At 38.8% G+C, this 20750-nt stretch overlaps 1 protein-coding gene across 1 annotated transcript; it reads right to left on the reverse strand.

The window, feature by feature from the left end:
• Nucleotides 1–3857: 3857 nt before the first annotated feature.
• wdr1 (WD repeat domain 1) lies at nucleotides 3858–20303 on the reverse strand. The gene is made up of 15 exons (XM_053514968.1): nucleotides 20130–20303; nucleotides 17394–17515; nucleotides 16513–16603; nucleotides 14194–14341; nucleotides 13606–13786; nucleotides 11331–11408; nucleotides 11046–11126; nucleotides 9708–9941; nucleotides 9506–9595; nucleotides 9174–9328; nucleotides 6502–6589; nucleotides 6295–6405; nucleotides 5869–6042; nucleotides 5636–5780; nucleotides 3858–4773 (listed from the first exon to the last, which is right to left on the reverse strand). Exons 1-15 carry the CDS (start codon nucleotides 20143–20145, stop codon nucleotides 4667–4669), a joined length of 1821 nt encoding a protein of 606 aa, XP_053370943.1. The 5' UTR covers nucleotides 20146–20303; the 3' UTR covers nucleotides 3858–4666.
• Between the last annotated feature and the right edge of the window lie 447 nt (nucleotides 20304–20750).

A 20750-nucleotide genomic window follows, 5' to 3' on the forward strand; every position in this document is an offset into this window, starting at 1 on the left:
TCCAAAAGTAAACGCCAACCAATCAGACTGTGATCACGTGCTCAACACGGGCGTCGCCTAAATTACTCAATAACAATTGGCTGGTGAAATTTGGGACACATAGATTAAACTGGACTCACCTCCGGAGTTGCCAGATGCATACAAAATATACAGAAATAGTAATACTGAATATTTTCCCTCTTTAATCAATATCATTCTTTGGTTAACAGTGTAATGTAAAAAAAAAAACTCTCTCCGCTCTTCTTTGCAGGATATGCACCTCCAGGGTCACGGGCTCCAGTCGCACCTCGTGTCTGTGTGCATGAAGTTTGCATGTTCTCGCTGTGCTTGGTGGGTTTTCTCCAGCAGAGTTTGTCAATTGGCATTTCCACATTGCCTATTGTGGGTGTACAGGTATTGTTTCCTGTGAAGTGCACTGGGTATTCAGCCATGTCAAGTGCAATTAGAAACCGCACAGAGCAAAACTGCTCAGTTTAAAGGGAACTACAGTATGAAAGGTGTAGGACACGTGAACAATGGGGGGGGCGGTTACATTCCGAAGTGTACTTTACACGGTGCTTCCTACTCCGTTTGCAGGGAATGTCTCCACCATTCCGAACACTCCGCGAAGTCACCAGCGCAGACGTCACGTCCTCCGAGCGTTACCATGGTAACATAAGCACCTTCAGATACCTGTCACAAATGTGGAAATGTCACACTATAGACATTAAATATTGAATATTTATTGAAACAAAAACTGATAACATTATCAAACATACTATTGAAACGTGTATAACTTTAAGATGTTATTAGCCTATAACATACTAAGGATTTTTTGATTAAATTAAAATGTAAATCGTTGTCCTTTTTCGAAAAAAAAAATATATATATATATATACAGTGGTGTGAAAAACTATTTGCCCCCTTCCTGATTTCTTATTCTTTTGCATGTTTGTCACACTTAAATGTTTCTGATCATCAAACACATTTAACTATTAGTCAAAGATAACACAAGTAAACACAAAATGCAGTTTTTAAATGATGGTTTTTATTATTTAGGGAGAAAAAAAATTCAAACTTACATGGCCCTGTGTGAAAAAGTAATTGCCCCCTGAACCTAATAACTGATTGGGCCACCCTTAGCAGCAATAACTGCAATCAAGTGTTTGCGATAACTTGCAACGAGTCTTTTACAGCGCTCTGGAGGAATTTTGGCCCACTCATCTTTGCAGAATTGTTGTAATTCAGCTTTATTTGAGAGTTTTCTAGCATGAACCGCCTTTTTAAGGTCATGCCACAACATCTCAATAGGATTCAGGTCAGGACTTTGACTGGGCCACTCCAAAGTCTTCATTTTGTTTTTCTTCAGCCATTCAGAGGTGGATTTGCTGGTGTGTTTTGGGTCATTGTCCTGCTGCAGCACCCAAGATCGCTTCAGCTTGAGTTGACGAACAGATGGCCGGACATTCTCCTTCAGGATTTTTTGGTAGACAGTAGAATTCATGGTTCCATCTATCACAGCAAGCCATCCAGGTCCTGAAGCAGCAAAACAACCCCAGACCATCACACTACCACCCCCATATTTTACTGTTGGTATGGTGTTCTTTTTCTGAAATGCTGTGTTACTTTTACGCCAGATGTAACGGGACACGCACCTTCCAAAAAGTTCAACTTTTGTCTCGTCGGTCCACAAGGTATTTTCCCAAAAGTCTTGGCAATCATTGAGATGTTTTTTAGCAAAATTGAGACGAGCCTTGATGTTCTTTTTGCTTAAGTGGTTTGCGCCTTGGAAATCTGCCATGCAGGCCGTTTTTGCCCAGTCTCTTTCTTTTGGTGGAGTCGTGAACACTGACCTTAATTGAGGCAAGTGAGGCCTGCAGTTCTTTAGTTGTTGTCCTGGGGTCTTTTGTCGCCTCTCGGATGAGTTGTCTCTGCGCTCTTGGGGTAATTTTGGTCGGCTGGCCACTCCTGGGAAGGTTCACCACTGTTCCATGTTTTTGCCATTTGTGGATAATGGCTCTCACTGTGGTTCGCTGGAGTCCCAAGGCTTTGGAAATGGCTTTATAACCTTTACCAGCCTGATAGATCTCAATTACTTTTGTTCTCATTTTTTTCTGAATTTCTTTGGATCTTGGCATAATGTCTAGCTTTTGAGGTGCTTTTGGTCTACTTCTCTGTGTCAGGTAGCTCCTATTTAAGTGATTTTTTTATTGAAACAGGTGTGGCAGTAATCAGGCCTGGGGGTGACTACAGAAATTGAACTTTTAACTGTGATAAACCACAGTTAAGTTATTTTTTAACAAGGGGGGCAATTACTTTTTCACACAGGGCCATGTAGATTTGGAGTTTTTTTTCTCCCTTAATAACATAATCTTCATTTAAAAACTGCATTTTGTGTTCAATTATGTTATCTTTGACTAATAGTTAACGGTTTTTGATGAGCAGAAACATTTAAGTGTGACAAACATGCAAAAGAATAAGAAATCAGGAAGGGGGCAAATAGTTTTTCACACCACTGTATATATATATCCTTTATCGAGCTCCATTTTCCCCGCTCCAGCGAGACACAATGACTAATGGGAAGTTTTTCATTCCCTTTTCCGGTGAAGTGAGGACCTGTTGTTCACTCGTTCCCTACACCGTTCGCAGTTCCCTTTGAACGGAACATTTTCGCTCCCTGCGGGTTGGAATCACACTTAACATGGCTGAACTCTCTGTGTAGTGTACAGTACCTCACTGGTTACTTCAGGCCGATTAGAACGCACCTTGGGTGTTTACTTTCGCCAGAAGTGGACAAGAAATAAATTCCCATCAGTCTTTGCGCCTCACTGAAGTGCAAAAAAAATAATAATAAAAATACCTGAAAAGGGATTTATATATTTATCATCATTGTTATAGAGGAGAACATCATATTAATAGGGCCCAGTTTAACTTTCCAATTAATTAAGAAATCCTTATTATATAGGCTAGTAATCTTAAAAAATATATTATTCAAACATCTTGTACATTAATAAAATAATTTATTTACAAGTTATACTTGTACAGACGTGTAATCATTCCACAGCAGCAGCATGTATCTGAGGTGTTCATGTTACCAGGGTAACGGAGGGAGGCAGGGACACCCGCACTGTTGACGTTACACGAAAAATTATAATTTAATGGTGGAATTTTGTAAAGGGAAGTTTCTTTTACCCACAAAATTAATGAAAGGTGAAGAGCCATCAACACCCACAGGAATTGTGTCCATTGACATTTTTTTTTTTTTAATAAATACCAAAAATTCCAAAAACTTGGCGGCACAGTGGGGTAGTGGTTAGCACTTTGATCTCGCACCCTCATGGTCGAGGGTTCAATTCCCACTTTGAGTCTGTGTGCATGGAGCGTTTTCTCTCTATGCTTGGTGGGTTTCCTCCCACAATCCAAAAACATGCAGATTAGGCTTATTGGTGCTCCCAAATTGTCTGTAGTGTATGTGTGTGTGCCCATGCCCTGTGATACCCTGCCCAGGGTGTACCACGCCCAAGGTCTCCTCTGATAGGCTCCAGGTCCACGCGACCCTGTTCAGGATAAGTGTTATAGAAGATGGATAAGGAATCAATTATTTTTACAACCTTAATTTGGTTTCTTTTGAGCTGTTCAGTGGTGGACTTCCTGCTGTTTCAGATATGTGCAAACATCGATTCACGAAACATCTCTTTATACCATAAGTATTAATGGAGTGATCCGTCTCCCATATAAAGAATTAACCACAACCACTTTTTAGTTCTTTAATTTGTGTGTTTTTTGTCTTTAGCTCCTTGAGAATACTTTTGCATGGTATTTAAATTTCAATAGGACATAATCTAAAATGTATATACAGTGTACACACACACACAAAATGCATAAAAAGTGTTCAGCTTTATTTCCATCATTTATTATCATAATTAGTATGAATCACATCCACTCCTGTGAAAAAGTGGAGGCTTTTATGAACACAACAGTCATACTCATAGTGACAGAGACAGAGGACACCAGTGTCTCTCTCACACACACACGCACATACACACACACCCAACATACATACGTTTCAGTACATCTCTGGACTGTTCCATTTCTGCTTTACAACCTGTTATTGCTCCCTGAACAAAAACACACATCCTCAGAGCAGAATGCAGAAACAGACCACGGTCCATCATATAAGCGCGAGACAAAGTAAGATAGAGAGAGAGAGAGCTAAAGCTAAACCTCCACCTGGTGTTTTTTTTTTTTTTTATTAAAAAGAAAAAGTGTCAGATCCATGGTGTTAGATCAGGAGTTGTGCTACAATCTGTGTATATTTTTTTATTTATTTATATACACACACACTGTAACTGCACAAATGTGTGTGTGTGTTTGTGCGTGCACATACACTGCATGTTGGCCAGATGGAGGTCTCACTCTGGCGCCTCTGGAATGTCACACCTTTCATAAACATGAGAGAGAAGGAGCGTTTTAACCAACTGAAGGCAGAAAGGCAGAGGCCACTCACACACATACACACACCTACACAGAAAGGCTGCTGAGATTACTTGCGCACGACCCTTAAAAAACAAACAGAGAGGGAGAGAACGAGAGAGTGAGCACACAAGTCTGAGTGAGAGAGAAGGAAAGACTCCATACAGCCGTCCTTGTCCCTGCTAATCCTGCAAGTGCGTGTGCGAGAGAGTGCTTAGATTTTTATCGTCCACTGTTTCACGCAGGCGTCGTGAGAGGTCGTGACGAGCGTGTGTTCGTCCAGCCAGGCCAAGCTGCTGACATGGTGCAACCGGTGAGCATCTGCAACACACATACAAAAAAAAAAAAAAAAAAAACACACAAAAGAGGAAATTTATGAATAAGAAGTTGATGGTTCATTTTTTATGCAGCTTTTGTGAAATATTAAGTCTTATGCCTCGATTTGATTGCTATTCTAAAAGTTTGTGCTTTGGTGTCTGGCACTGTGACGTTAGTCAATCCTATAAATGGGGCTCAAACCTTTATTGAAAATTGGACCAAACAGGCTGGCATTTAGTCCCCACAGGCATTGGGTGTCCACGGTCCTGTCACCAGTTTACTGGTACAATGTTATTAAATTTATTACTGTTCTGAATTATCTGAATTAAAATACAAAAAGGTATGTAATATCCACCCATTTATTGGCAGTGTGCTGAATTCAGTTTCATTTATTACATTCTTTTAAATGTCCATTATGGAAAATAAAAAAATATATATAGTTTGCACTTTTTGCTGCAGATAGTTATTACTCTTAAAATAAAATAATGAATATAACCACCCAAGCAAGAGTATGTTGTAAAGGTAACATGGGAAATTAAAGCCAGTTTGGCGATGTTTACAAGTTATAATCATAATAAATGGAGGAAAAAAAATCCTTTTTTTTTACGGTTCACTATACCAAAAATCAACTAGGCCGTGCCTTCAAAACTGAGGTACGAACCAAACCATGACACCCCTAACGTTCTACTAGTGCAACCAGCTGTTGATCTCAGACCTAGAAAAATATGCATGTGTAAATCTGTTCTAATTAAAAAGTCATTAGACAAAGTGCAAACAGAAACAGAAGGATTACAGTTTAAGACACCTTTTTAAACACCATTTAAACAACAAAGACGGAAAAAAATATTAAGTGTAAGTTTGCTACCAGGAATTTTGATCCTCTTCTCGGGATCAGAGATGGCCCAGACGTACACCATCATGTCCATGCCACCAGAAGCAAAGTGATCGTTATCAGGATTCCAAGACAGACAGACGACTTTGGCGTGATGCCCGTAGAACTCGTTCTTAACCTGCTCGCACAAAACACATTAACACTGGATTGAGAACGATGACATTTTTGTCACTGATGCACCAAAAACATCAGCTGCGTTTACTTACCTCGTAACCGTCGGCAACGGTGTAAACCACAATGACTTTCTTCTCGTTTGAGGCAGCGAGGAAAGCCCCGTCTCTGGAATACTGCAGATAAGTCACTGGGCCATTGGTGTCCAGGACCTTACCATCAGCCTTCAAGGTGTTCCCCTGGACTGTGTACAGATAAACCTTTCCGTCCTATGCACACACACACACACACATACACACAGCCCTAAGAATCACAGGCCAATATTCTTGTTATAAGTACTTTAAAACATTTCATATAAATGTACTTTCTACATGTACTGTACTTTCTGTTATAAGTACTCCTAGTCAGTAAAATGAGGTTCCTTTAAATAAAAATAATAATAAAAAAAAAACACTGATCCAAAGTCACTGTGGTGGACCAGTAAAATCAAAACATGCAAAAAGCACTCTGTGGATCCTTACAGCTCCGCCCACTGCCACGGTGCCACCCCCGGGGTGAACTGTGCCCACTTCTGGCTGATAGTCCAAATTATCCAGAGTGAACACTTTCTTCCTGTCTTTCATCAGCACCACCTAAAGAAAAAAAAAAAGCTATATTTAGTATATATTTTTTATAATCAGCTTTATATATAGTGCCAAATAAATAAATTTAGAATGTGCATGCATTACCTGTCCAATGCACACGGCTACAGACAAGCCTCCTGATCCGACAGACACGGACTTCGGCTGAGTGTCCATCTTTATCACGTCAGAAGCGCTACCATAAAGAGACACAAAAGCCATCATTGTGTATGTTCTTTCCTCTGGACCATTACTGGCATAACACCTCTAGTGTGTAGCTGTGTGTGTGTGTGTGTGTGTGTGTGTGTACACATGTCTGTGGTCCATCATACATGTGACCTTTTTAAAAACCCATTTCTTAGGACGTCCGGTTTAGCGATGTAACCCAGCAAACATTGGTCCGACGGCGACGTTGTGCCCACCTTTTCCTGCCGGCTCAACTGTACTTAGCCTTTGCTCATTAGCAACAATTGGGTTTAGTTAAGTTTGGTGATCTTTTTGTTGATGGTCTTTTTGCGCCGTTCTCCATTCTATCCTCGAAATACAATCTCCCTAGATCACACTTGTTTAGATACTTCCAAATTCGTCATTTAACTCAAAGTCATTGTCCCACATATCCCTCCAATCCTCCCAGTACAGGTTTGGATGAAATTGTAAATATTCCCTTACATTTAAAAGGTATAAATCTCAAAAGTTTATAACGTTTTAATGCCAATAAAAAAATATTAATTTAGACAAAATTCATGCATTTCAGGGATTTGGCAGCAGAAATATCAAAGGAAACCTGGAATAAAGCTTTGCTTAGAGTAAATAGTACAACTTCATGTACTCGCTTGGGTTTGGTTCAATTTAAAGTTCTCCATAGGCTTCAATTTAGCAAGGCTAGGTTATCAAAGACATACGCAAATGTAGATGATACATGTGAGCAATGTCACTTTGCTAAAGCAGACCTGGCTCATTTGTTTTGGTCTTGCCCCAGACTGCTAGATTTCTGGACAACTATATTCAAGATCCTGTCTGAAGCACATGTCGAGGTTATCAGGCCTAATTTTGCGATGGCTGTCTTTGGCGTACAGGAGCAGGATGTCATCTTTATATATTTACCTTACGACATAATGGGCTAGCAATAATGTTAATATTTTTCTCACTGTTAGGAATATTTTTAATTGCTCCTGCTGCAAATATTATAGATAATCTCCTATGTTTGTTCCCGCTGCGTAAAGGCCTAATATCCACTATTTATGGTGGATTGATGGGTTTGAGTCACACCCCTTTAAGTAAAATTAAAACTGCTTGGGAGAAAGATTTAAATTTCTCACTGTCAGATGATACTTGGAATTCAATTCTTAAACTTGTCAACTCAACCTCCTTATGTGCCCGCCACTCTTTATTACAGTTTAAGGTTGTACACAGGGCTCATTTCTCCAAACTTAAACTTGTTTTTACCCAGACATTGATCCTTGTTGTGAGAAATGTAAAAGTGGAGAGGCGTCTCTTATTCATATGTACTGGACATGCCAGAATTTGGAAAAATTCTGGAGGGATGTTTTTAAAACCTTGTCCTATATATATTGAAATGCAATCTTGAACCAGACCCTCTGATTGCTCTTTTTGGTATCACTGGAGAGGAAGACAAGCGTCTAACTCCTGCTAAACAGCGTTTGTTATCTTTTGCGACACTCCTGGCCAGGCGTTCTCTTTTATTCAAATAGAAGGATGCCACGTCACCCACTCACGCCCAGTGGCATATTATGTCTTGTCTGTCCCTGGAGAAGATCCACTACTCAAGCCGTTATTCAGACTTTAAATTCCAACAGGTGTGGGGGCCTTTCTTCGCTTTTTTCATATACATTTATAGTTTGATTCTCTTTTTATTTAATCGTTTGTTTGTTTGTTTTCTTTTCCCTTTTTGTTGTTGTTGTATGCAAAACTAAAAAACTTCCAGCTCCAGGTTCTTTTTTCGTTTCTCTCCTTTTTTGTTATGCCTGGCGTCTAGCCTTTCCTTATACTTGTAAAGCTGGCTTGGAGCTAGGGAGGGGTGGGGTGGGTGCTATAGGGATTTATAAGGCGTTTATAAAATTTTGTATTGAAACATTACATGTCTACCCTGTAATATCCCTGTTTTAAATTCAATAAAAATATTGTTGAAAGAGGAATATTGTTTATCATGTTTTCACTGGCCTTTTTTTTAATTGTTTATTTATTTATTTTATTTTTTTGTGTGGAGAGGGGTGAGGGGATGGGGGGTTTGCTAAAGGGGAAAAAAAGCAAAATCAAGAAAAACATTGTTAAGTATTCTGGCAATTGTTTCGTTCTGTTCTTCCCTTAATAAAAACTTTTTTTTTTCCAATCCCATTTTCCAAAGCTCTGTTCACTATTGACTTCAATAAGATTCAAATCATACAGTAGCTTGTTTACTGTAGCTTACATCCTGTATTTGTTTGTACTAAACATTTGACTAGATGTTTCCATGCATTTCAATGCACCGTTTTGTCGACTCGGATATGAACTGTGGCCAAAAGTATGCGTACACCCGGTTGTCACGCCATGATGTCCATAACTGTCCTTCACTGGATTCAAGAGACCTTGTTTTGTTGTTTACATAACTGAAGATGTAGAAGTAATTAAGCGACTATCATTAATTGTGGGAAAACATTTTTTAAACAAGTTTTATTACTGTAAATTGATTTGCATGTTTTCTCAGACCTTTGACGGATCTCTGTTTTGACAGGATGCAATGCGGAAACTGCACCTCACACTCGCCATGTGAGCATTTTTACCTGTACTCCTTCTTTTTCAGGTCGGTGAAGCGGATCGTATCGTCCATGCTGCAGCTCACCAGACGGTCGGAGTCGTCCGCATTGAGCCTGACCACGGAGTTGGTGTGCCCTTTTCCTTTTAGCCCGTTGTTCTCGCCGCTCTGAGCGTCCCAGTAATGTACACACACACTCATTAAGGATAACATTGACTAAAAACATGCAACAACAAACGTGACTATGATTACACACTTTTTTTTGTGATGACATTAGCTGAGTTAGAAGACTAGAATAGGAGACTGTTTTCAGAAATGTATCTTCATAGACTTTAACAATTTCTTCATGTGTGAAAGGATATTGATGTGTCCGTCGAAGCTGCCAGAGTAAATGACGTTCCGGCCATCTTCTTTATGTACAGTCAAACACTGAATGGACTTGCTGTGGCCCTAAATGAGTATTAAACACCAATTAATGTCTGATCCAACTTCAACCTAAATGCTATCAAATTGCAAACTTTTAAATAATTGATTGATTAATCATAATTAATGCTGCACTAACCTTAATGGTGCGAATGGGCTGGTTGGGGTTATTCTTATCCAGGTAGTTGATGTAGCCGGACAGTGAAATGCTCAGGAGGTGATTCTTCTGCCACAGGCAACCCAGCTGCTGATCCAGAACGTCATTGCCCAGTTTAAAAGTGGTCACTGCGGTGCCGCTCGCCATGTCCCATAGTTTGACAGTCTTGTCACCAGAGGCAGAGATGAGCTGCGTGCTGTCGGGACTCCAGCTCACCTACAAGTTAACAGACGAGTGTAAGTGCTCAGGTCGTGGCCTTTTAAATTCTACATCTAATCTCATGTTTGTGTGTATGTATGTATGTATGTATGTATGTATATATATGGTTAAATTGGTCCCTTTTTAGCTGTTTTAGTCGGGTAAAGTAGCACTGATATTCAGAATATTCTATTATGGGGCTGTTCAAGTCAAACAGGGACTTGAGGAAATTAGAAAAGGCATGAAAGTTGACATCAACGGTCGACATCAAGCACAGTTAGATAATGAAAAAAATCATCTGATAACTTTTGGCCAACTTGCCAAAGAGACGTATCTGTCTGTGGTTTCACACAATTGCCAACATTCGCCAACACCACTGAACTCATTAGAGGAACTGGGCTGGAAGTTACTGCCACATCCCTGCATAGTTCTGGTATCGCTCTAAGCCATTTCATATGTTTGTCCCTTTAAAGTTCTTGGAGTTTTTGACTTGAAGCATTCAGAAATGTTACCTTAATGGTGTCCAAGCCGAGCTAGTGTAACACTAGGATTAGTGTAGTAGGGATTACAGTACAGGCCAAAAGTTTGGACACACCTTCTCATCTATCGGTCAATGTGTTTTCTTTATTTTCATGACCATTTACATTGGTAGATTCTCACTGAAGGCATCAAAACTATGAATGAAATTGTTCACTATAATTAAATAAATTGAATTGAATGAACATGTGGAGTTATTTACTTAACAAAAAAAGGAATCAATGTAAATGGTCATGAAAATAAAGAAAACACATTGAATGAGTGAAGGTGTGTCCAAACTTTTGACCTGTACTGTATATAGAGAAATAAAAGGAATTTATACACTTATAACTGTGTACCAGTATTTTGTACAACTAAATAATCACGAAATAATCCCAGTAATCTATTCCAATTCGTTCCTTCTAATTTAATATTTATCTCAAGTAGAGCATGTGTCTGCTGAAAATCGTGAATGACCTCTTTGGTTGAACCTAACATATAGCACGGCATTTTATAAGTACTACATCACTGACATGATTTGTAAATCTGTTGCTATAAACCATGTGTCCAAGTGCTATATACCAACAATGAAGAAAACATACGTACAGCGTAAATCCCGCCATCGTGAGCTTTATCTCCTCCCAGTGATCCGATTTTTTCTGTCGTCTTTCCATCGTAGATGAAAATCTGCAACAGGGGAGAAAAGGGTGAGATACAGGGCAGAGGTGTAGACTGGAGGAAGAGGAATGTCTAGATGATATAACATGTAGCATGAATGTACTTGAGAAGAGACCTAATGTAACTTTTCTTTTGTTTAGCTTTCAATAAGATTTAGCTTTTTGCAGCGATGTCAGATGAAAGGGGTTATCACTGCCTTTGCTTTAGCTTTACCTGTCCATCGGCTCCCGCTGAAACATAACGGTTTCCATCTGGCGAGAAACGAACACAGTTCACAAAACGGCTGTGATCCTGCAAACAGAGAGAAAACAACAAGGTGTCAACGTGCAACCAAACTGGTGTGGAATAAAACAGGATCATGAATGAGAGTCGGGTAAAACACTTTTTTTTTTTTTTTTTACACTGCAAAAACATTTCCCTTCGTCGTTTACCATTAAGTCAACATTCCATGCGTCCTGCCTGCTGCATTCGTGTGGCAGAAACACCATGACCCAGACAATTTGTTTATTCCATAGACACGCAAATAAGTGTACATAAAGGCTGAAAGGATTTTCTGATGTCACCCAGCAGGTGACCGGTTCTCTTACGAGTCCTTTCAATGCTTTATTGAGTCAGGAAGTTTGTCGTTGCCACTAGGGCCTAATATAAACCTGTACAGGGATTTCTGTAAAGCGTCATTGTGACATCCATTGCACTTATATTTATAAAGTAAACCGAATTGCTTTTGGGTCAACTATTTCAACTGATTTTTGTCTGCTTATATGTAGCTCAACACATTTCCAAATCGGGGCAAATTTATAGAACTGGACAAAATTTGTGATGCTAGGGGTAGCTCAGTGGTTAAGGCATTGGACTATGGTTCAGAAGGTCTCAGGTTCAAACCTCACAACCACCAAGTTGCGACTGTTGGGCCCTAGGTGGTATGTTTTGACCTTCTGTGCAATCTGTACATGTAAAACCTCATTCATCAACATCATGATTACAGCTTTGTTTTCCTTTGGTTATTGGAAATATTTTCCACTTTGCATTTGTTCTTTATCCTAAAGGTGCAAAAATCTTTATGTATTTTGAAATATATAATATATATAAAAATATATAAATACAGTATACAAAAAATAAAATGTTTTTTTTTAATAATAAATTAAAAAACATAACCATATAAATGTTCTTCAAAGGCCAAACAAACAATTGCAAAACTCGGTGTTGTTTTATTTAAAACCGAAAATAAACTGAAAGGCACGATGCAAATTTGTGGCACTGACCATGTAAACTCCTTTGGATAAAAGGTCAAATTTCCTTGAGGCTTATTGCTTCCTTTGCTAAACAAATTTAAATCATGTGGTTTTACACATTATTGTGTAGCCAGCGGCAGTGTGCTATAAATTCATTTTACCCAAGCTTACTGTGCTTGTACATACCAAAAAGTCACAATTAGGTACTTTAGCTCCTCACCATAAATCTAAGCCTTGGCCTTTGGGTTGATCCTTGGTATTAAAAGGGTTTTGTTTGATCATTTCTATTGTTTTATTGTACATATTACTTTAATTTAACAGTCGACTTTTGGATTGACGGATAACATTAAAACAATGCATCAGAAATTGCTACCACTGTTAAAACTATGGGGATTATCCTCCGTGTTATATTTTTCTCAGTGCTACCATTCAAAACTATAGGTAGGAAATATTGCTAAAGTGTTGACTATAAAGCTTTGCGAAATTCTGGCAGGGTATGACAAAAGCGGTTTAAATGTCATTATACAACAGTTCGTTCTGACTGAGCAATCTGATTGGACAAGAGGTGCTGCACAAGTGGTGAGAAAACAGTATTACAGCACTAACACATTTATTAAACAAAATCAAAACAATCTTGTACCACTTCTCCTTCAGATTTGCACAATCTGACAAGATAAATACTAGTCAGCTTTTTTTTGAATGTCAATACCAAAACTGTGAAATGCAAGTGCAAGCTCTTGCCGTGCACAACTTTATATATATATATAATCTAGGGAGCATAACTATGCAAAACAAACAAACATTATCTGTTAATACATGCTTAAGGAAAATAAACAAATTAATGACTATTATCATTTTTAGATTCTCCTCTACGCTACAGTTTTCACGCTAATAAAGTTTGTAATAAGATGAAGTTTGTAATGATGAACTAAGCAGAAACCTTCACTATTGAGATACAATGATTATTCCTGCATTCACACTCATGTGATATGAAAAGTGCTGCCAAAGTGAAACGTGTTCAGACACATAACGCATTCCACTCAACACTGACAAAACACACACAAACACACAGCACCACTCCTTTTCCCCTTTAATTGTTAAGTCTCCAGAAACACACAAGCTTCATTATTGAATTGTCAGTTTACATTTTATTAGGACATAAGGGTTTTAATTTTATGGTATTCTGTGTCCTTCAGAGTGAATAATGAAGGGGTGTAGTTTCCGCAGGCCTGAGACGGTAAATGAAATGGACTTACGCTGGTGGTGCACTTGAATTTGAAGGGCGGCCCCTCGAAGAAGGTGGTGCAGTTATCATCGCTGCCTGTGACGAGTCTGTACGGCCGGGTCTGTTTAATGTCCACGCTGTTAATGATCTTACTGTGGCCGGCGATCTCGCCCACAGAGGAGCCAGAGTCCCACAGGAAAACTGCGCCAAACCTTCACACACACACACTTATTAGCCAACAGACAAAGTGCTTTTGTGCTCACCAAAGATTCTATCAGCAAATTATTTGCCTTTATTCCACAGCTTTGGTGAATTCTCACTCATAATTTGCACACAACGTGGACTGTTTACTGTGTATATTTTTCATATTTTCATATTCTGCTTTTTGTTCTATGTTTGATATACATCCTTTTTTATACCTATATTTTATTTTATACCTATATTTATTTGATTAGTCAGGTGTTGCACTTAATATTGCTACATACAGGTACTAACCTGTTCTGTAAATATTCTACAACAGTTTATGTTACTTGAAACTGTAAGTGCTTGGAAATTTGTGACATTTGTGACAACAGCTTAACCAAGACATAATAACCATCTTCAGTATCTTGCAACTTACTTCTCTCGTCCCTCTCCCACCACAGCGATACGCTTGCTGTCCTCCGTCCAGCTGATGTCCTTTATCTGCCCTCCAAAAGGTTGATACTCGTACTTCAGCAAGTGCTCTTTCTGGGTCGTGTCCCAGATACGTATCTTACCGGAGACATCTAAAGAAAGAAAACCGATCAGAATCAGATTTATTGACCAGGTATTTTAACACAAAGAAGGATTTTGCTTCTGGAAGTTGGTGATTCTGGAAGCTGAAGTTCAGCAACGTTAGACACTTTTTTTTTTTTTTTTTAAAGTAGATAGCAGGTGATCTTGGTCAGATATTTACAGTGGTGTGAAAAACTATTTGCCCCCTTCCTGATTTCTTATTCTTTTGCATGTTTGTCACACAAAATGTTTCTGATCATCAAACACATTTAACTATTAGTCAAAGATAACACAAGTAAACACAAAATGCAGTTTTTAAATGATGGTTTTTATTATTTAGGGAGAAAAAAAATCCAAACCTACATGGCCCTGTGTGAAAAAGTAATTGCCCCCTGAACCTAATAACTGGTTGGGCCACCCTTAGCAGCAATAACTGCAATCAAGCGTTTGCGATAACTTGCAACGAGTCTTTTACAGCGCTCTGGAGGAATTTTGGCCCACTCATCTTTGCAGAATTGTTGTAATTCAGCTTTATTTGAGGGTTTTCTAGCATGAACCGCCTTTTTAAGGTCATGCCACAACATCTCAATAGGATTCAGGTCAGGACTTTGACTAGGCCACTCCAAAGTCTTCATTTTGTTTTTCTTCAGCCATTCAGAGGTGGATTTGCTGGGTGTGTTTTGGGTCATTGTCCTGCTGCAGCACCCAAGATCGCTTCAGCTTGAGTTGACGAACAGATGGCCGGACATTCTCCTTCAGGATTTTTTGGTAGACAGTAGAATTCATGGTTCCATCTATCACAGCAAGCCTTCCAGGTCCTGAAGCAGCAAAACAACCCCAGACCATCACACTACCACCACCATATTTTACTGTTGGTATGGTGTTCTTTTTCTAAAATGCTGTGTTACTTTTACGCCAGATGTAACGGGACACGCACCTTCCAAAAAGTTCAACTTTTGTCTCGTCGGTCCACAAGGTATTTTCCCCAAAGTCTTGGTAATCATTGAGATGTTTTTTAGCAAAATTGAGACGAGCCTTAATGTTCTTTTTGCTTAAAAGTGGTTTGCGCCTTGGAAATCTGCCATGCAGGGCGTTTTTGCCCAGTCTCTTTCTTATGGTGGAGTCGTGAACACTGACCTTAATTAAGGCAAGTGAGGCCTGCAGTTCTTTAGATGTTGTCCTGGGGTCTTTTGTGGCCTCTCAGATGAGTTGTCTCTGCGCTCTTGGGGTAATTTTGGTCGGCCGGCCACTCCTGGGAAGGTTCACCACTGTTCCATGTTTTTGCCATTTGTGGATAATGGCTCTCACTGTGGTTCGCTGGAGTCCCAAGGCTTTGGAAATGGCTTTATAACCTTTACCAGCCTGATAGATCTCAATTACTTTTGTTCTCATTTTTTTCTGAATTTCTTTGGATCTTGGCATAATGTCTAGCTTTTGAGGTGCTTTTGGTCTACTTCTCTGTGTCAGGTAGCTCCTATTTAAGTGATTTCTTGATTGAAACAGGTGTGGCAGTAATCAGGCCTGGGGGTGACTACAGAAATTGAACTCAGGTGTGATAAACCACAGTTAAGTTATTTTTTTAACAAGAGGGGCAATCACTTTTTCACACAGGGCCTTGTAGATTTGGAGTTTTTTTTCTCCCTTAATAATGTAAACCTTAATTTAAAAACTGCATTTTGTGTTCAATTATGCTATCTTTGACTAATAGTTAACGGTGTTTGATGAGCAGAAACATTTAAGTGTGACAAACATGCAAAAGAATAAGAAATCAGGAAGGGGGCAAATAGTTTTTCACACCACTGTATGTGGGTGATTGTTGGTATGCCTGACAGTGTTAGTATACATGGTTGTGTAGTGTCTGCCAGAAGCGAGAAGATTCATGTAGAAACAAAAACTCTCAGCCTAAACATAAAGACTTTCTAAAGACGTGCCCCAAATCACACCACCATGAGATTTATTTATTATTTTATAACCGGTGCACTATAAAGAGGACGACAAAAAGCCAGTCACTAAAATTAGATATGCTTTTACACTGTGTTTGTAGGTTTCTTTGACAGAATGAAGAGAACTAGACACTAGCAGTTATCTCTCTCTCTCTCTCTCTCTCTCTCTCACACACACACACACACACACACACACACACACACACACACACACACACAAGAAAAGGAGAACTGCTCACCTCCTGAGGCAATGTAGAAGCCACTGGGAGCGTATTTAGCGACGATGACTTGGTGAGGATGCTCTGTGTAGATGTCGGCAATAGAGGGATTCTGTAACACACAAAAAACAAATCAATAATTAATGAGTATAAATGATTGATTATTACTCAGGGAACTAAGTTTAAAGGGCAAGTTTAAGGTTTCACATTAATGTTGATTAAGGAAGGGGGAAAAATTACACATGGTAGATCTCAAAAAACTAATAAAAGACCTAAAATAAAGGCAGAAAATTTTGCCAGGGGAAAGTGAGGACATCTTTTTGTGAATGTGCATTCAAGTGACTGTGTAGAATAACAAAATAGTTAGAACAGCAAAAACTATATTAATTTCTCTATACAATCCCCGGCCACACTAATGCACTTATACCAGTGTTTTACTAGTGCTTGAATCGCACCAATGTAGTCATTCACAGACATGAGGCCTTCTTCAAAACGACTGCACAGCTCAAATATTTTTCTGCCACTAAGAGTCTCATCACAGTACTGTGCTTCGAAATATTCTGGAAATGTCAATAAGTTTTATACCTTCATTCCTCAGACTTTTCCTCACAATATACCTCTTGTTTATCTCCAAACTAATAAACTAAGTGTTTATTTTGTAGCTACAGTCATCATTTTGTGAGCAGTGAACAGTGAGCCACACTCACAGCTAAAACACCATGTCATTCCTAACTACTGTTACAATCTGCCAAACGCCTAACTAAATCCCATCTGTTCTTTAATAATGTGCTATTCCTGTTCTTGTTCGTCGGCCAACATGCGATAGACCAACACAGGCTCAAACTGTTGAAGTCGTGGATGCATACAGCCGCTTCAGAACCATCTGAAGGCCAAGATCTTACATCAATATTCCTGATGATGACGCTCTTCCCGTTAGTGTACAAGAAGTTGTTTCCCTTCGGGTCCCCGCCAATAACTTTGGCCACGCCCCTTTCCATCTGCGGAAGGCTGGCGAACACTTGCTCTGCAAAAGATTAACACAAACATGAAATTATTATTATCTTATTATCTAAATACAACAACGTTTAAAATAAAATCAGCGCTAATACTTTTATCGTGTCTATCTGGGACTTTTAGCACACAAGAGCATTTTCAGTAGCTTCCACCTCAGCGTTAGCCCTCTTTAAACCAAGCTATTCATTATCTGGCATTGCTAGCACACTAATAGCAATCACATTAAGTGTTCTACTGGGTCTCTAAAGATTTTAAGTTACTTGTGTTCTAACTAAATATGCATAGGTAGTTAAAATTTGGGCTTCGGTAGCATGTAATAACTTAGCTACCAAGAGTGCAGTTGAACTGTAAGTAAATATAACCAAGTTGTACTAATGTTATAACTATGGCGCATTATACGAGTAAGCCAAGTTAAAAAAAAAAAAAAAAACACCTAGCTAGGTATATGCAAGTAGAGGCATAATCGGTGTTCAATACAATACACAAGTCACTGCATAGTACTTTTGGGTCAAATCTCAAGTTAGTTTAAATACATTTGCCTAACGCACATTACCTAGCAATGACCTTGAAACTTACTGAGAGAAGTAAAACCTCTGGTTCAACTAGGTAAAATGGCTAGAGTGTACTCTTGTACTACTAAATAAAATGCTCACCATTTTTGTCTGACTGAACAGTATTTACTTGCATATACCTAGCTAGGTTTTTTTTTTGTGCTCATCCTGTGTGAACTTGGCTTACTCGTATAACACGCCATAGTTTTTGTATTTTGTCCATTTACAGTTACATTAAATATTGTGAAATGGAATTTTCACAACAGAGTTATCACTTATGCCACAGCAGCTGCAAACAGCTGTTCCCTCACCAGCATAACTTGCAAATGCACTGTAGCTTGACGTGTTATAAGGAAACTGTAAAGTCTCGAAAAACTCAAGTTACAGCTTTACCTTTGACCGTTATAAAGCGCTGATACTTGAGACTCCTTACACAAACGTCTCCCCACAAAAGACAAATTTTTCAATTTGTCAATAATGACATTTTTAATGTAGCAATAAAAGTACTTCCTATTATACTGTACATTTATGATCACGTTTAACTTTATGGAACAGAAACATTCTAGCATAGTGGTCTGTTAACCAGCTTCTCTTTTCTTTCTTGATCTCCCTCTCTCTCTGTAAGTTAATGTGCAAAAAAAAAAAAAAAAAAAACAATAATAATATTGTCATGGTTTTTAAAAGAAGAAGAACAGGAAGGAGAAAAGAAGAAGCATCACTCTAAAGACTTTCAGGTGATGAAAAAATGCCTATACACTACTACAACATGCTGACACTGGAGAATCCTTCCATAAATTTCAAATGAACATCTTCTTACAGAAAATGCCAACAAGTATTAATTAAGTACACAGTTTTAATTTTGTTTATTATAAAGTTAAGATTATGTGAAGTATCCAAATCTGTGTGAATCACTTATAACTATGGAAGCAATACCTTATAAGGACAAGTACACTCTTTAAAGATGTTTTACACATGGAAAGAATCACAAATACTTTTCTGCCACTGTAAAAGTACAAAATATTCAGAATGCACCTTCTCACCAATCATAATCAAGAATGCTTCTGTCAGGTAGTAAGCTTAGAAAATTATGCTAACAAAATGTCAGTTAGTTCTCATTAGCAAAGGCACAGACAGGTTGATCACATATTTGATTGGCTGTCTGTTGTTATGGCGATTAATAGAATGAACCAATCAGAATAGGGCATTTTCCCATTTTCAATCTGAGGTTTTAGTCATATTAGCTAGCTACACTTTGAGAGATTAAATTTGACAAATTTAAGTCAATGCAGGTGAAAGATTTTTTATTTATTTAATGAAGTAAGCTGTAACTCCACACTCTCCTAAATTATAAAACTATGCCTTTTTTTTTTCCACCATCAGAACTGCCATGAAGTCACTTCTAAAACTTATTTACAGTAGCTTGTGATGACTCAGTGACTATTCTGAATGACATGGCAGCCATTGAAAAACATTTCTCAGCATGACTAACCTATTCATTCATTTAGTAGTTTTCCACTTAAAATAAATTGTGCTTATTAGCATGTTTGACACTGATACAGTATGTGAATTTTTTAACCCACCCTGGGGTGCAAATATGTGACTGAAGGCTTAATCCATGAATTGTATTAATTTAACCGCCAGATAAATACAACGCGATTCGGGAAATGCTAAACTACAATTATAGTGTTCGCTTTTCTCACTGGGAAACCATTTTTCATTGGCTCTCTTGTGTAATGTTTACATTCACTTTAGCATATTAGCCAGTTAGCCGTTAGCTAACGGCTGCACTTTGAGTTTTAACGTTAATACTACCAATAATAATAATACTAATAATGCCGGTGACGTAATCAAAACCTAATTCTATTCTAACGGTTCCGGCGCGTGCGGATTGTTTTTAAACTTCACAATAAAACGTGCGCGAGCTGTAGCGCGAGTAGTCCAGAGAAGCAAAAGCGTGAGGATTGGAACACAGCCGCTGTCATAATAATCAGCAGCTGAAACCAGACGATCAGGATTTCCGGGTGTCAAAGTCGAACATAACATAGTGCATCTCGTCTAACGCGTACAACTTACTCAGTTCGTACGACATGGTTGTCCGCTTGTTTTTTCCGCGATGTATGTACTCCTTTTTCTTCCGAATGAATGGCAAACGGAGCCGCCCGGATCCTTTAGCTCGGTGCTTGCTTACCGGCCGCTTGGTCTCCGCCTAATCGCACAAACGCGGAAGTACGAGCGGCTCGAGGATGCTTTGCCTTTGTCCATATATGGTAAAGTCGGCTTCTGCGCGACACCTCTTGTAAAGCTTTGACGGTTTGCGCGCTCGCGCACATCGCGCACCCCAAGGACCTCTTTGGGTAACTGAGACCTCCGCCTGTTTAAAACAAAGCTTCACGTTCATAAGAATGTGTGTGTGTGTGTGTGTGTGTGTGTGTGTGTGTGTGTGTGTGTGTGTGATACGATTATATCTATAGTGGTTTTATTTAACTTTAAAGTTTTATTTATTTATTTATTTTATGATGTTGGGTCGTTCTTCAAAGACAGGAGACCATGGAGGTGCATGATATGCAGCGATGCAGGCAGTGGTGCTCCACCTATGGAGGAAATGACGTCATGTGGGATGTGGTTTTTACAGGCTATTTAGTTGACCATGACTCATGTTCTTGCAAACTAAAATATGGTGTGTGTGAAAAAAAT

Source organism: Clarias gariepinus, chromosome 16 (genome assembly GCF_024256425.1).
Source record: "Clarias gariepinus isolate MV-2021 ecotype Netherlands chromosome 16, CGAR_prim_01v2, whole genome shotgun sequence".
Classification (NCBI taxonomy): domain Eukaryota; kingdom Metazoa; phylum Chordata; class Actinopteri; order Siluriformes; family Clariidae; genus Clarias; species Clarias gariepinus.